Source organism: Panthera tigris, chromosome C2 (assembly GCF_018350195.1).
Source record: "Panthera tigris isolate Pti1 chromosome C2, P.tigris_Pti1_mat1.1, whole genome shotgun sequence".
Taxonomy (NCBI): domain Eukaryota; kingdom Metazoa; phylum Chordata; class Mammalia; order Carnivora; family Felidae; genus Panthera; species Panthera tigris.
In genome coordinates, this window is record NC_056668.1 from 152,688,348 (window position 1) to 152,705,644 (window position 17,297).

Here is a 17,297-nt window from a genome sequence, read left to right on the forward strand (position 1 = left end):
AAAAATTAAAAAAAAAAGTCTACCCTTTCCCCGGTGACGGGATATACTGCCTTATTAAAAAAATAATAATAATAAACAAATAAATATGTAACCCAGATGCTGGTCTCTTATTCTCGATGGGAGTTTTGTGTGTGTGTGTGTGTGTGTGTGTGTGTGTGTGTTTAGAGCTGAGGAGGAAGGTGGTCTATGAAATCAACCCTACTCGTAGTCACTTGGACATCTACACGGGGCTCTCCTTGCAGCCCATGGCCCACACTAAAGGTGTCTCAGTTGTGCTAGTGATGGGGTTAAAAATGTTCTATTCTTTACCACCCGGAGCCCTGAGGAAGATTCGACCGGTTCTTCACTTCAAATTCACCACGACAGAACCCCAGTCCTTCAGCATTGGTGGTGGAGCGTAGGGCACAGCGCCAGTTAGATATGTGCCAACCCTCAGCTGGGCAGGGGGAGGAGCTGAGGGGCTACGGAGCTGTTCTCTCACACTGTGAAGACGATCCCCCCGGATCCCCCCCCCCTTGTTTTCCTTCATATCAGCATTTCTTCTCTGCCCCTGCCCCCTCTCCAGAGTCAGTCTCCTGAAGTCTTCACCTCGTCCCCATACCAAAACCGTGGCTCTTCTCCCCGCCATTTCTTGAGTCTGGGAAACCTTCAAGACTCTGGTAGGTCATAGCTATCCTTGTTCCTGCCATTTCCATAGATAAGCAGAAGAATGCCGTGGTTCCTAAAATCTGTGTGTTGGTGTGTGTGTGTGTGTGTGTGCGTGCGTGCACGTGTGCGAACATCTGCGACAATCTGTGCCATCAGCAACATCTATCTTTTTCTCTGATATCTGCATGACTCCAGACCTTGAAGGAACACTAGAAATCCTGCATTTGGAGGGTTAGCTGCCCACCAATACTTGATGTTTGTAAAAACTTTTGGGCCTCATTTCTAACACTGGCTCAAATTACAAAGTCCCTGTTCCAGTTATCTATTTCTGTATAACAAAGCACTCCAAGACTTAGTGACTTAAAAACCACCAAAGCGTATTTATTTTGTTCATAAAGCTATCCCTTGGGCAGGCCCAGCAGGGATGTTTGCTGTTCTGTGATGTCTGGGATCTCAGACGCAGAAACGTGTGGTCTCCCTGCTGGGCCTCTCCCACGTGGTGGCCTCAGAGTTGAATTTACATGGTGGCTTGGGGTTCCAAGGGTGAGTGTTCCCAGAGAGCAAGGCGGAAGCTGCAAGGACGTCTTGGCCTAGACTCAGACGTCATGCCACATCACTTCTGCTGTATTCTACTGGTCACAGAAGACCAGCCCTGATTCAGTGTGGGAGCGGGCTACACAAAGGCAAGGATATCCGGAGGCAGAGATCCCTGGGGGAACGCCTTGGGGGCAGGCTACAACAGCCTCCTTCTATTCAGCTTCCAAAGGCAAACTGATTTTTCAATGCAAGTTAAGTTTGTCTTGTGACACCGCTATACCAAAAAGCTTCAGTGGATATTCTACCAGAAAGAAGAGATCAGGACACATGTTTTCTATGCTCCTTCCAGCACTGTGTTGTCTTTATTAAATGGAATACAGAATTAGAGGCAGAAAGTGTTTGGACTCTGCCATTCCGTTTTAGGGAATGGCAGTCCTATTATCCACCCTGGCTCTCAGAGAACCCATCTTGTCTCGGCACACTCCGTTTTGCAGGTTGTACCGGAGAGGGAGGGAATTCTGGATGCTGGCTTTAAAGCGACAGTAAGGCATCCAAACTACTGTGAAACCAGCAGCCATCCTCTCTCAGCTCCCAACATCATGCTGAGTAGTAACAAAAGAAATAAATGGAGACTAATGATACTAGGGTTTGGGGAACAATGCTTACATGCACAAGATGCACCCACTTAAGTCTTTTAAAAACCAGTTGTTCTAATGCTTTTATTGCTCTGTAACAAAATGAATCGAGCTGACGTTGGTTCCAAGGTCACTGTGAATTGAAGTTTAACCGTATTAATGACTAAGTAATCGGATGCAAGTTCGAATGCTAGGAGGAGGCTTGTGGAGGAAGGCATCACAGTATATTGAATGCTTGTAAACATTAGTACAAGTACAGAGTAAGAGGGACTCCCCACTTGATGTTAAATAGGCCCCAAGTTCCTCTACTTTCTGAGGGATGAAGCACTAAAGGTTCTTTTCCACTTTACATCGGCTAGGGTATAATATACTGCCCTAAAGAGGAACGGATTCAGAGTTGGCTACTTTTCTCCTAAGATGCGGTTGGTTCTCCTCCAGGTTCCTGGTTCTCTACAAGCTGGGCTCAGCCTCCAAAAGGGGGTCCTATAGGATGGCCTGAGGGAAAACGCTGCCCCTAGTACAGGGGACGTGGAATGAAACAGGGCTGATCGCTGAGATTTTTTGCCCCATTCTCTTCCTCAGGCCCATCGCCTCAGGGAAATGCTTTCATAACCGGAAGGGCTGTATATTCTTCAATAAGTAGGGCTCTTTGCCCCACCTCACCCCGCGCTTCGCTCTCTGTATTTGTCGGGCCTCGTGTCCTGCTCTGTCACCTCTGTTGGTAACTAAAGCAGCAGCAGGGACTGCCTGTCAGCCACCTTTGGGCAGATCAGGTCTCTCTCGGTGGTTGGTGCCACCAGCTCAGCCCTCACACCTTAAGGGCACCCCACGACTGACTCAGAGGACAGAAGAGACAGTACAAATGCAAAGTGAGAGGGGCTGAGAGGAGCCCTAGGACGCTGGGGGCTGGGAAGCAGGACTTCCTGATGCAGAGACTGCAAACGTGGTGACGTGGATGGGCCGGGACTGGGGACACAGGTCTGGAATCAGAATCACACTTGGCTATAGGGATCTGAGCCTTGCACAGGGCCCATACCACAAGCCGGAGCACACTCCAGCGGGCTAACTTACATCACATGGATGGGGACTGAGGTGAATCCTCAGGGACAGTTGTGACTACTGCCCCACCGCCACCACCACCGCCACCTGCAAAGTGCTCAGCTCAGCCTCGCCCCCACCTTGGGCAGCCCGGCAATGCTGTGAGATGGGCCCTCTGTCCTGTGGCTGGGACTCCAGTCTCAGATCCGTGAGTCTTGTCTCACTGTTTCCCGGGTGTAGGGTCAGCGCGACAGCTCCTCTGTGTGGACACAGTGTGAGATGAGGCATCGCGGCGAAGCCCATCCACTGCAAAAGCAGGGGGGCCAGCAATCAGATGTTTTCTAGGACATCCAGGGGGACGAGGCCCCTCTTCTTTCCACTGAGGACTCTGATAAAGCCATCCTGCTCTTCTTCAGAGGTCACGCAGATCTGAATGCCAAGGAAGAAAACACCAAAGGGTCAGCAAGGAAGAAGCTAGAAGCTACTATGGCTTGAATCGCTGCAGACTGAGGCCAGGAGCACCAAACTGGAAAAGGGAGAGGAGTTTCAGGGAGTGGGACTGGCTCTGTAAGAAAAAGGTTGAATAAATATTAGGCAGATCCTGGCTTTGGAACTATGCCCAGGCGTCATATGTTTTCTGAGATTCAGCTTTATGAACGAAGATCAATAAAATGGAATTAATCATACTGTGTCCCTCTGAAGAGTCACTACGAGGACAGAATGAAATAATGCTTCCTATAGAGCCTAGCGGGTGCCATGCAATGAGTCCTCAAAACGTTTTAAAGATCCAAACAAATAGCTACCATTCAGCAGGACTCTGGTCATGTGCTTGGAAATTTATATACGTTGTATCAGAAAATCCAAAGAAGCTATTCCATTCTTGGCCCCAAGCAAAGAAAAGAGACGCTAATGTCTCCCCTAGTCCACCTGTGCCGGACTTAACAAGAAGGTGCTTAAAATCCATTTGGGTATTCTTGTCACTTACCACCGCCAGGCCACCAAACGGCATGAAGGGTGGGTGTGGTCAGAGGTACAGAAGAGGCTTTGAAAAAGAGCCTTTGGTGTGCTGTGAGTTCACCCGGTCGACCTGCTTCCATGGGTGGTAGGTTATGTCTTAGGCTGGATTCCCCAGAAACAGAGCCTGAGATAGGAGTCCTCGTGAAGGGACTTGTTGAGCGTGTGCCCTCGGGAGGTGGGAAGCGAGGGAAGCATGGCGGTCAGTGGAAGGAGCTGAGCAAAGGTGAGGTCTCAGCTGGAGGCGAGCCTGAGCCCGATCCCGCAGGGAGCTCTGGAGCATGAAGCGCACCACAGAGCGGACCCACCTTGAGGCAGGGGGTCCGGTCTTCTGGGCCCTGTGTGTCAGTCGTTGGCCACTGGCCGACGTGGGCTGTGAGAGATGCAACCTATCAGGCCAGGCAGCTCTTGTTCCACGAAGGGGGATTAGCTGGACAAAGGGCAGCTGTGAGATACTAGCCGACACAGCCACCGGGAGATAGGTGCACCCACCTAGAGAAGGGGACGTGGGCAGGGCCCCAATAGAGACCCCTTCACATGGAAGGACAGGCATTAACAGGCCACTTAAAGAGCTCATATGTGACTCCTGGGGCTTGGGACACACAACAGGCTGGTATCTGGTTCATGTTTCAGAAACTTGCTGTGTGATAAGCTTGACTGGAAAGAGGCTCAGACAGGAGTTAATTTAACAGAAGATGTGTTGACTGTTTCACGAAGGCCAGAGGTGATCTGTGAGAAAGGAATAGCCCAGGGGCCATGTCAGATCCTACTAGAGCCTGATGGGGTAAGGTGACCCCTGAAAGGAGGGTGAACCACCTGATTACCAAAAACTAAGGCCTGTCATTGCCCACGACAGAAACATTGCTGGCAGGAGACCCTAGGGATGGGCAGGGAGTATATGTCTTAAAAGAACCCATTAAAAATGCCCTGAGGGCAGGATTTACCATTAAAACCCATCAAAGACGGAGTTTTCTTCCTTCTTGACATTTGTCCCAAATTCGACAACCTTTACTATTAGTCTAAGCAATCTGCATCAACATCTGCTTCCTCGTGCAGATTTGTTCTAGATGCTTATTTTAAAAATTGAGTTTATAGTTTGAAATAGTTAAATAAAGAAATCAAACCTGAAAACAATTTACTGGCATACACACACACAGATGTTATATCATGGTGATGTCTAATAGGGAGAACCCTGGAAAAGGAATCAGAAAACTGAAATTCTGGCCAGAGCTAAGAGCCTTACACCATTACCCCATGCCTGAGAACATACCAAAAATGACTGCAGTTTGGGTCTCTGTTGGCTTTCTGGGTCGGTTTCTGAGTTTTCCGTTATTTACATTAGCAGTCAATTTCAGTCTCTCCAGCAAAATCCCACTGTGTGTCTGTACACACTACCTTTAATCTTCCTTCTCTCCCGAGATTTCAGCGTGGAAGTGAAACATGGTTTGGTAGAGGCAATGGAAGAGTGGTCTGAGGGGGTCTCAAAAAGTAGGGAGGCCTAGAAGCACCAATGTTCACGCTTTGTTGCATGTATGGACTTGTTTTGCACCTCCTAATTGGCACCCCTACAGTGATTTGATCTGGGGAGACGTTCCAAAGGAAGAGGAGTTCTGTACCCACCATGCCCTCCTTGGACAGTCTTGGGAGCAGACAATGGGTAAACAGAGGAGGAAGCTAAAGGAAGTTGAAAAAAGATGAACAGAAATGGTTGAAAATAGGCTTCAGTGGTTTGTACTCTTCCCGGAAATGAAGGGTCTAGAATTTAAAATTCTGGTGGTACAAATAACATAACTCGCCACGCTTGAGAACCTACCATTTTAGGAAGCAGTAACCGGGCTGGAAGCATTGCATTTCGAGGTAGAATGGAAAGATGAGCCCAGAAGATTATGGGTAGAGAAGGGCAGGAGGTGAGGGAGAACCACAGCAACTCCTTTGGTTCGGAGGGCCATGAAGAGGGTGCCCAACTTGTCCTGGTTTGCCAGGGACTTTCTCAATCTTTTCACTGAAAGTCCTACATCGCAGGAAATTCGTCAGTCCCAGAGACCAAGTAGGGCTGTTGATTATTCCAGCAAGTGTTTTCTTGGTCAGGCCACGTGAAAGATACCCCACTTCCTGTATTCATTCATTCATCCATTCATTCATTCATTCAAGTTTTTATTGAGTGCCTACTATGTAATAGATACCACTCCAGAAACTTGGAAACTGGTGAAAAAAGGGCAGATCCCTGCTCTCCTGGAGCTTATTGGGCAGAACTAGGGGGCAGATATTTCACTGAGTAATTACACATGTCATGAGCACATTGCTGAATGAATTAATTCCTCACTCATGGGGAAAGGGGTGCTGATGTGAGTATCTATGGCAATCTGATCTGGCCGAGGGGGTAAGAAAGACCTCCCTAAAGAAGAGGCCTTTAAGCAAAGATAGCAAGGTGAAAACGAGGGGGAAAAAGTAGGAGATGAACATATTTCAGTATCAAGGGAGTGTGGCACTTTGGAGGTGGGGAATCTGTGGGAAAAAGTCAGAGAGGCTGGAGGGGCCAAGAACGTGCAGGAACACAAGCACTACTGAGCCCAGCGGATGCCCTTAGCTGACCTTCTGACTTCTCCCATTGACAGGAACTGGGGGACTGGCCAACCACTAAAACCATCGCCGGCAACGATCAATTCAGTTAGGATTCACCTGTGCCATGGAAGGTACCAAACAAAGCACTTATACTTTCTTGGGGGTAGTTTTCAAATTTTCTCCACAAGAAATGCATTTCAGTTTTATAATCTAAAAATAATTTACCTGTCTTGAAAGCTTTGGCGAAAATGCAAAGAATCAATAAAAGTAGTTTTACGGGGATGGCAGAACTTTGGATGAATTTAATGCAATACTGTTATGGTATTTAAAGTTGATTTCATGAGGGTATTTTTTAAATTTCAAAAATGCAGAAAACACACTTTGGCGTGTTCGCAACATAAGGATAACTTGATTCTATTTGGAAACAAGAGCTCTGCGAAAAAATAATAGAATTATGAGACAAATTAACCCCAGAGGCAGAAATGCGATGCAATCAGAGATGCATTGCATTATTTTTAGAATCGAATTCCTTCTATTTGAAATTTGACACCTAAAATAATGGGAGGCCACAAAAGTGGAGCCAAAATTTCAAAAAATCCTTCTCAATAACAGATTTTTAAAATGTAAATTTTCTTTCAAGTGGCTGACATTTTTCCGAAATTGGTTGCCATGCTGATGACAAAGATCGAAAACGGAAAATCGTGCGGGGCTAACGAGCCCTCGGTGCCTTTTGCTGACCTGTCTGGAACTGGAATCCATTACGTCCACATGCTTTCCACTTGGCATTGTCACAGCCACGGTGTCCTTTGGTCGTCACAGGACCACTGCAGGACATCAAGGTGAGGTCATGGAAATGAAGGTCGTGCTCTCACTTCAGCTTTGATCCTGGGGCCTTCGTAAAGGGATTCCCTGCCTTTACCCTGAGAAGTTCTGCTTCACCAGGTCTGGAATGGAGTCCAGGAGTCTGTATTTTCAACCACCTCCCAGGTGATTAGAATTCAGGTGGTGCAAAGACCACACTCCCAGAAACACCAGGCTGGGCAAATATTAGGGGTTATGGAACTTTTTAAGAGGGCTATAGGCAGGGGCACCTGGGTGGCTCAGTTGGTTAAGCGTCTGACTGGGTTTCAGCTCAGGTCATGATCTCACGGTTCGTGAGCTTGAGCCCCAAGTCGGGCACTGCGCTGACATCATAGAGCCTGCGTGACATTCTCTCTCTCTGCCCCTCCCCTGCACACACACACACACACACGCACTCTCTAAATAAATAAATAAATAAATAAACTTAAATTTTTTTTTAAAGGATTATGAGCAGATCCAGTTTGTTCCTGTTTCAGCCCGTGTTGTGTCTTCAGCATGTCTAACTGAAGAGGTTGGATTGTTTGTCTCACCCCTGCCCATCCTGGAAGATGGTCAGTTCAACCATAAAGAGTCCAGAATGCAGGTGTGAGCCCATTCCCAGAAAACATAATTTGGGGGACAAAGGCCAAGGAGTTGGTAGGAGTCGTTGAGCTGATGTTCTGCCTCTGGAAATGGATCAACTTGAGCAAGTTTTAATTTGCCTTCTGATTTCACTGACTTGTATATTAATAAAACAAAAACAACATTTACTTTCAAGTGGGGAAGCGCAAGAATATTCTGAGGAAGAAAATCAAGCATGCTAGCAAAATTATTTAGTAACACTTTGCCAATAATGAATGAATATCCTTCTCAAATTTATTTCATTCAAAAGACTTTCCAAGCTTTTGGACCAGGGAGGATATAATTTGGTGAATTTGGAGAACTTTGAGGCATTGGCATGGAGGCAACGGGAAAGTAGGCGTTTGCTTTGGGGGGCGTGTGGCATTAGAGATGGGGTCTCGGTTTGACAAGGATGATTCCATTGCCTGGAATGACCCAGCAGGGCACTCGTATGAGCAAGAATTTGTTTTCAAGGGGCTCTCTGGTCCTAGGACACCTGCCTTTATGACATTTGCTTTCCTTGGGAGCCAAACTATGCAAATGGTGCTGTCCTGTTCCGAGGTTGGTCCACATGGTCCAGGGCAGATGACGCCATGGAAAGTATGGGCTTAGAATGTGCAGATCTATGCTTAAGTTCCATTCTGGCTACTTACCAGGTTTTTGCCCCCTTGAGCAAGGCAAAATCTTCCATGAGCTTTTGTTTGGGATCTCAAGTAAAATGCTGTAGGTATATATACTTTATAAATACATATGTATGACATAATTAAATAATAAGTAATAATAATCATGATACTTATAATAATTATCATTGTGACAATGTTTAGGACTGTATTAATTTATTCTTTCCTTCTCTCTGAACTGGGGGCTGGAGCTAAATATTTTTCTTTTAAATAGCCATAAAGAAAAGGTAAATCATTATTTCTTGAGGGTGTATTTGTTAGTTTGAAAATGATCAAGTATTTTGATCTATGTGTGGCATATAAAATTGCTGATCAAATTAGGAAAACCAATTTTAAAAAATTATAAATCAGATATAATTACGAAGTAATGACTGATTTTTTTTAATGGGAGTTAGAAACTATCTTTTCAGGCAATTCCAAAAATGACATTCAAGATGTGTTTTGGGCAATTATTGAACAGGGATAGTATTAAAGCTATTAACGTGTTTTTCTTTTTGTACTTCTTTGTAGAGTGGGCCTCATCATTTCCAACCAGAGGTTTAATTGCCTCAGGAGATATCAGAATTACCATACCAACAATGGAGACAAAAGAGAGGCAAGGTTTTGATTTCCAAAATTGGAAATTAGAGTCAATTGTGAGACTCTATTAGGAAATAGAAGAAATTTCTCTGGTCTGATTTTTTCGGATCATCTCCAAATACACCAAGAGCAAACTTGGAGGTCTTAGCATATTATTTTGCTCTGTAGCAAGGATACAGGATATGACATGAAGGAAGTTGGAGTCAGAGAAGAAGGGGCGGTAGGAAGCCCCCTCTCTCGGCTGGAAGAAGGCCAAGAAAGGCAGAGTTAGGACAAAGAGCTGAGCCGTGTGTGTCTTCTCCCTTTGTGTCTGTCAACATTCCAGAAGTGAGATGGGAGAGGAAGAAGCAAGGAGCCTGAAGACATACAGGTACAAGGCGTTCGTGCCTTACTTCTCAGGAAATCAACGGTATCACAGTGAACCCCAAGTTCAACATGGCACAAGAGCAAGACGGCACCAGACACCTCTAGATTAGATGTAGGGAGATATTCGGGCACTGGTGAGAGCTAGTCCCTGGTTACCTACGTCCTGACCGTTTTATGCAGCCATGTGAAGGTGTCTTGCGTTCCAGTGAAAAGGCAGGAGCTTGGAGTCTGGACAAGTAGACATCACTGAGAAGGGTCTTCGTGACTGGAGGCAAATGCAGTGAACTGTGGAACGCGTCAGCGGGGAACAGCAATGTATTCCCAAGAGACTGCGAACCATGCATCGGTGGAGACCAGCAAAAAACCCAAACTGGACTGGAGCAGGGGTCCACCTCAGAGACGAGTGGTCCTCAGAGAAAAGCACCAGGACCAGAGTCCTTACTCTGCTGCTACGATGTTATGTGTATTTCCTTTTGTGAACAGACCCCACCAGCTGAACTTGCTAACATTCTGGTTTTGCGGGCTTAGACCCTACACACTACACAATTATCACTGGCGCGTCTGTATCTTTCCTCAAAGTGAATACTTTGAATATGACTGCGTTCATTGAGATTTATGTTTGTTAGTGACTGTGACTCTGTTTTGGTCCTACCTGCTATGTGCGTGTATGCTGTACTCACCTGATTCTCTTTCAGTGTCATCTGCCCCTGTTCCTTACACCCAAGGAAGGTCCTAACACATCTAAAAATCTTCTCATTTTGTTGTACTCTCTGAACAAAGTTGGCCGGAAAGAAGCCAATCCTGTCTTGAATTTTTCCCTGAAAGGAAAAAGGAGGCATGCATCCACAACTGTAACATCTGTCGTAATTATAGTTACCAGATAGTTACCAAATAAATAAATTTCTCTTTCTTTCAAAGAAAGAGAAATACTTACTTTCCACCAATCTTCATTGGTGTCTTCTAGAAGAGTAATCATGTCTCCTGGCCTATAATGAAGACAGAATGAGTTGAGGGAGGAAGGAGAGGGGGGACCAAAAGAAAAAAAAAGAGGATTACTTTAGAGTCAGAAGCAGTAGTTTGGTGTTTATACAAATAATCCTAAAATAAACAGAAGTGAAATAATTATGACATTTGACCAGTTCTTTCCACCCATAAAAATAGTTTTGTTATATATTCAAAGTAAGTGTTATTTCTGCACTGTATTTAAAAATTTTTTTAATGTTTTATTTATTTTTTGAGAGACAGAGAGAGATAGAGCATGAGTGGAGGAGGGGCAGAGAGAGAGGGAGACACAGAATCTGAAGCGGGCTCCAGGCTCCAGGCTGTCAGCACAAGGCCCGATGCGGGGCTCGAACCCACAAACCGCACTGCACGATCATGACCTGAGCCAAAGTCGGGTGTCACCCAGGTGCCCTCTCTGTGCCGTATTAAAAAAAAAAAAAGATGAGCTCTATTTTTACATATAGATAAGGGTTCTTTATTATTCTTTTAGAAAAATTTCCTTTTCATATTTGCCACTTTGTTATGGATGTGACATTATAATGGATCTTTCTGAGGATATTACTATGTTTTTAAAACGATGTTTCTTTCCTTTATTGAATTCTTTGTTTCCTCTAGAATTGGTTGGCCTCGTCTTTATTTTACGGCTTCTCTTTCATGTCGAGATTTTCTCCAACACTGTGTCCCTTGGCTGTTCCTTTACGTTAATGGCTGATGACAGAGGCAGACGGGTGTGGACCGCTGGGCGAGCTTCTCTACTACTACTGCCTCTGTGTCTGCACTGGGTCTCTCTCCCAAGTGCAAGACCTAATTCCAGGCTCTGTTTAAGCAAGCAGAGTGCATCGACTGGGGTGTCTCACTTTTGGACGCTCGAAAATACAGGAGGCAAGGGGTCTGGGGCCTCCTACCAGTACCCCCATGGCTACAATAGGAGGACTCTCTTAACCCTGTTGAGGGAGACGTCAGTTTATTCGCCCGTTAAGTACAGCCGCCTTTTCCTTCCCTCCTCCTGCTCTCTAGGAAGTCTGGAGTCTAGAGTTCATCTAAACACAGCTCCTTTTCTCCCTTCTGTGAGACTTCTGTGCTCACACAGGAGCCCTCCCTAGGCCTGGGTTCTCTTTCTTTTGAGTACAGGTACTCCTCGATTTTGGCATCAAATGCTAGTCGTTATAAGCAGTGACGGGGTGTCGGCTGGGGGTCCATATCAGTTACATATTGCCGTGACAACACTGTGTAACATACTGCCACAAAACCTCAGTGGCTCCCTCGCGTGCCCGGGGGGAGGCAGGCTGTTGGCTAGGTTGACCGGGGGAGACGTCGCCCTATTTCCGGTTTCTCACACCCCACGAGGCCAATCTGGACTTTCGTGACAGTGCCAGAATATCAAGAGCGGCAAATGGAAACATGCAGAAACACATTAAGGGCCTCTCAGGCCGGGCTGGGAACTGACATACGGTTACTCCTGCCTCACTTTATTGGGGAAAGTACGTCATAAGGCCAGTCCAGATTCAAGGGATGGCAGACAGATGCACCTTCTGTGGTGACGGAAACTGTGAAGCATCACGGCCAAGGGCACGAGTACAGGAATGGGGGTCATGAATGCGATCAAGTCACTGGACACAGACAGCCTCGTGTTCTTCGGTGAATCTGCTGTGAGTTCAGCGTCTCCTTGGAAGTGTCCCTACATCTAAAGTCATTCTTTCCTGAGCACTGTGGTCTCCAGGCATCTTCTCTCTTCTCACTTCTATGTGCTGCATTTTGCCAGGAAAGTCTCCAAATCTGGGGGTCTCTGATAGTATTATTTCTTGTTTTCTAGTACCATTATGGATGTATTCTTAATATATATATATGCACATGTATATGTATATACATGTACATGTATATATATACGTATATATGTGTGTATATACACACATATATTCTGACATTTCAAGCAATATATATATGCATATATATGCATATGTATATATATGTACATGTATATATATGTATACATATATATGTATATATGCATATTTATATGCATATGTATATGTATATATATGTACATGTATATATACGTATATATGTGTGTATATACATATGTATATTCTGACATTTCAAGCAATATATATGCATATAAATATGTATATATAGGCATATATATGCATATGTATATGTATATATGTACATGTATATATATACGTATATATGTGTGTATATACATATATATATTCTGACATTTCAAGCAATATATATGCATATAAATATGTATATATATGCATATATATGCATATGTATATGTATATATATGTATATGTATATATATATATACGTATATATGTGTGTATATACATATATATATTCTGACATTTCAAGCAATATATATGCATATAAATATGTATATATATGCATATATATGCATATGTATATGTATATATGTACATGTATATATATATACGTATATATGTGTGTATATGCATATATATATTCTGACATTTCAAGCAATATATATGCATATAAATATGTATATATATGCATATATATGCATATGTATATGTATATATATACGTATATATGTGTGTATATGCATATATATATTCTGACATTTCAAGCAATATATATGCATATAAATATGTATATATATGCATATATGTGCATATGTATATGTATATATGTACATGTATATATATACATATATATGTGTGTATATGCATATATATATTCTGACATTTCAAGCAATATATATGCATAAAAATATGTATATATATGCATATATATGCATATGTATATGTATATATATGTACATGTATATTTATACGTATATATGTGTGTATATACATATATATATATATATTCTGCCATTTCAAGGGACTGGAGCAGGAGGGGAAGCAGGGCCGTGTGCTCGTCTTGCCATTCCGATTCAATCTCCTCTGCTGTCATTTTCAATTCTCGGTTAATGTCTGTCTTTAATGTCTGTAGAGGGGATTCCTACAGCCCTTGTTGCACCTGAAGCGTCAGACACAGAGGCGTTTTGGAATTTCACGAGTCACAGATTCGTGCTGATGCCACGGAAAGCGACGTGGTTGAAAATCACTCTTTTCCCAGGTGAGGGATTTAATTAAGCAGCAAGGATGGAAGTTGATGTAGAACAATCTTTCCAGCTCCAGCAGATTTTACTCAACCTAAGAACCTAGGGAACCACGAGTTGTTGATGGTCTGGGAGAAAGTGTTAAGGAGGGGATAATGCTGGAGACTGGGGGGGAGGCATTGCAGTTGATAGTTTTGATGCAGCTTTACAGCCTGGAGACGGACACGCTCTTTCCCATGCCCAGAGGTGGGCAGTCCCTGAGCGTAGGACCCGTGTTAACGAACCCACATACTAGGATGAGGCACTCGCTGGAATCCAAGCCGTAATTTCATGAGCAATACCAGACACATTCTTGAGAGTGATGTGGATTCTGTCTCATCCTATAAAAGCACCGTCAGGATCAGAAAACTGCCTGGTGAGGGAGAAGGGGCACACTCAACTCTTCATTCCTTTTTTGTTGTCCTTGTTGTTTACCCACCCATTCCACGAATATTCCAGAAGGCCGACTCTGAAAGAGCCGTTTTACTAGGCACAGGGCGCGGAGGAAACCGGGGGACCCCGGTTGCTGGCCTTACCTAAGCTTCCCCTCCAGCTTGGGTCTGCTGTCCCCCTGAATCCCAGCTGCAAGCCCGGTGGCCCTGGGGCCAGCCCTCTGCTGTTAATTGTGACTTCTCTGCTCAGCCTGTTCTCGATTCACTTCTCTCCTCCTTCCCCCACCATGGTGGCGGTGCGTGATGTCTGGCCACCAGGGAGCTCAGTCCAAAGATTCTGCCCACTCGCTGCACGTAGAGAGGGCGCTTCCAGGGTTCCTGGAGGAATGGAGGCCTGGCGCCCCAAGTCCCCCTCTGCCCCGCTTGCTCTCGGGATGGACACTGCCCGTGCGCGACCCTCCGGCGGGCTTCATGCTGCCGTGGCCGAGCAGGCCCAGAGATTTTCTACTTTAACTCTCTTTATTTCCAAATTCTTGAGGATGAACTTGTCAGGCCCCCAAATATTTAAAACAAAACAAAACAAAACAAAAAACTCCCTTTGTTTAATTCAATCAGAGCTTCCTGAATTCAGGTCAGCGTTGCGCTGCACCGTAATCGGGAATTACACACGTGCAAAATACAATGCGATTCATAAACAACAAAGGCATCAGCTTCCTCTTTGGTGCAGACTGATCAGAGCACCGCAACTGGTCTTTTCTTTTTGTCTGCTCAGTAAAATTGGGCTTGGACCCAGAGGAAGGCCTTTGGGTTGGTTTTTGGAAAGTCTTTTTAAGTGTCTTTTTTTTTTTTTTTTTTTGAGGTGGGGAGAGGCAGAGGGAGAGAGAGAGAATCCTTCGTTTTCTTTTTAAGTTCACCTGTTTATTTTTGAGAGAGAGCATGAGCAGGGGAGGGGCAGAGAGAGAGGGGGAGACAGAGAATCCCAAGCAGGCTCCACGCTGTCAGCTCAGAGCCCGATACGGGGCTTGATCGCAAGAACGTGGAGATGGTGACCTGAGCCGAAATTCAGGGTCGGATGCTTAACTGACTGAGCCACCCAGGTGCCCCTGGAAAGTCTTGACACGATGAAGGAACCGTGGGCTACCAACAAGAGTAGGAACAGAGTCATAGCAGCTAACTGTAGAACTCTGACTCAGCGGAGGGGACAGCGTTGACCTGCGAGTGTGTGCGTCTGCGTCTGTGCACGGGAACTGCATGGGTGCCGTCTGTTCATTTTCAGCCACGCTCTGCCTCCCTCATTTCCCAGTTTTGCACTCGGACACAGGAAGCCTTCTCTTCCACGACCCGGTAACTGGTTTCAGGACTTAGAGGGCCCAGTGTCACAGGGTGTGGACGAGGTCAGCTGAGCTCAGTCAGCTTCAGGGACATCTTCTGCAAGGTGGTAGGGACACGGCTTGGTCTTCTAGGGGTGGGCTTCTGGAGGGTGGAGGGGGAGTTGTCCTGAGGCGCCCCCTGCCACGTCTCTCCATTTCCCGCGTGGAGCTCAGATTCCCAGCGGTGCAGACACAGACACCCTCCTGATGAGGACACCGCATTTGGGAAGCCCCTTCTCCACGGTCTCAGACAACCTGAGATCTCAGACTGGCCCTCCACTAGGGCCCTCTTTGTTTTCACGGTGTTTTGGATATACCGCATATTTTGGAATGCAAAGGACATTGGTCTTCCTTTACCCCTCTAGCTCTGCCAACTGAGCCAAAGGAAATTATAGGACATCCCAGTAGTTTTTGAATGCCTGTGACACGGTAGGTTTGGGGCGTGTGTTGAATGGACAAAATGAAAAGATTTTGCTAAGCACTGGTTTCCTCATCTTAATATTTTATCTCTTAAAATACTAGTACGTACCTCATCAATATTTTTGAGGATTAGGTGAGGTAATCCTTGTACAGCACGTTTAGCCAAGCCCACAACAGATGGTAGCTGGTATTGTTGTTAAGGCATAGTTATTGCCTTCAAGATGCTGATACTCTTTTTTCTTTTTTAATAGTAAAGAAATTTTAGGGGAGCCTGGGTGGCTCGGTTGGTTAAGTGTCTGACTCTTGATTTTGACTCAGGTCATGATCTTACGGTTTGCGGGTTTGAGCCCTGCACTGGGCTCCGTGGGGACAGCGCAGAGCCTGCTTGGGATTCTCTCTCCCTCTCTCTCTCTGCCTCTCTCCCATTTGCTCTCTCTACCCCTCTCTCGAAATAAATGAATAAACTTAAAAAAGAGCTAAGAGATTTTACTCTAGGAAGATGCTGGTACTCTTAAGGGGGAAAGAAAGACATAAGGTGGTAATTTACAACAAAGTGTCGTCACCGGACAAGAAGAAATATGCTGGGGCAGGGGAGGGGGACAGACAAGTGTGGAAATGACCCCAAGCAAAAACCCCAATACAGAGGTTTCATTGAGACTCAGCTACCTCAATTATATTTATATAACTACCCACTATACGTCACCAATACAGAATGAACTATATTTACTTCGCAAAGCTGCTGTGCGGATTCATCGCTAAGGCATATGTGCTGGTCTTTAGCGCTGACCGACACACGATAAGGGCTTACACATTCTAATTTCTTCCTAAAAGTGTAACTTTTTCACTTGGAAATTAGAAGATCTAATGATTATTACCTCTTAAATGAGTGCTCCCTTAGGTTCTTGGCAGGGACCGTTGGTTCATGAAATCATCTTTGGCCTCTTAAGTGGCTTCAGTATGATTCAGAGCTTTGAAAAAGCTTTTCTCTCTCTTTACATCTCTCCATCCCTCTTGCCCTCCGCCCTGAGTAGTGACCAGAAATGTGGCCAGGGCTGGGGGCTAGAGCTTGTATCGCCGTGCCCAGGGGCCGATGGCAATGGAGGTGTGGGAATAGTGCGGGAGGACAGTCAACTAGTCTGGCGAGGGACAGCGGGTTCAGTGAATGAAGCAGGCGTGGCCAGCTCAATCTGCACACAAGTAAGAAGGTTCACAGAGACTTCACCAGCTACAGGCGGGATCTGAATCCACTACTAACGCCACTAAATCAAGCTGCCTCTCCCACCCACCCACGCCTTGTGGAAATTCACCAGAAGTGCCCATTTTACTCGGCAAGTATTTTGAGATATCTTTAGCCTTTCTTTCCCTTTTCCATTCATCAGGGAGAAAAAAAAATCAACCGATGAACCAAAAAAACCCAACCAACCGAACAAAAACAAACAACTGAGCACAAACCCAATCAATCTCACAGCCATCGGAGTCACTCAGCC

At 45.3% G+C, this 17,297-nt stretch overlaps 1 protein-coding gene across 2 annotated transcripts in view; it reads right to left on the reverse strand.

The window, feature by feature from the left end:
* Window positions 1–1,075: 1,075 nt before the first annotated feature.
* Window positions 1,076–17,297, reverse strand: part of STAC (SH3 and cysteine rich domain) — a 139,748-nt gene continuing 123,526 nt past the window's right edge. For both annotated transcript variants that reach the window (XM_042956631.1, XM_042956630.1), the window contains exons 9-11: window positions 10,455–10,506; window positions 10,201–10,338; window positions 1,076–3,287 (exon numbers count right to left, since the gene is read on the reverse strand). In XM_042956631.1, coding sequence (XP_042812565.1) covers window positions 3,189–3,287; window positions 10,201–10,338; window positions 10,455–10,506 — 289 coding nt within the window. In that variant the 3' untranslated portion in view covers window positions 1,076–3,188. The remainder of the gene's footprint in view (window positions 3,288–10,200; window positions 10,339–10,454; window positions 10,507–17,297) is intronic.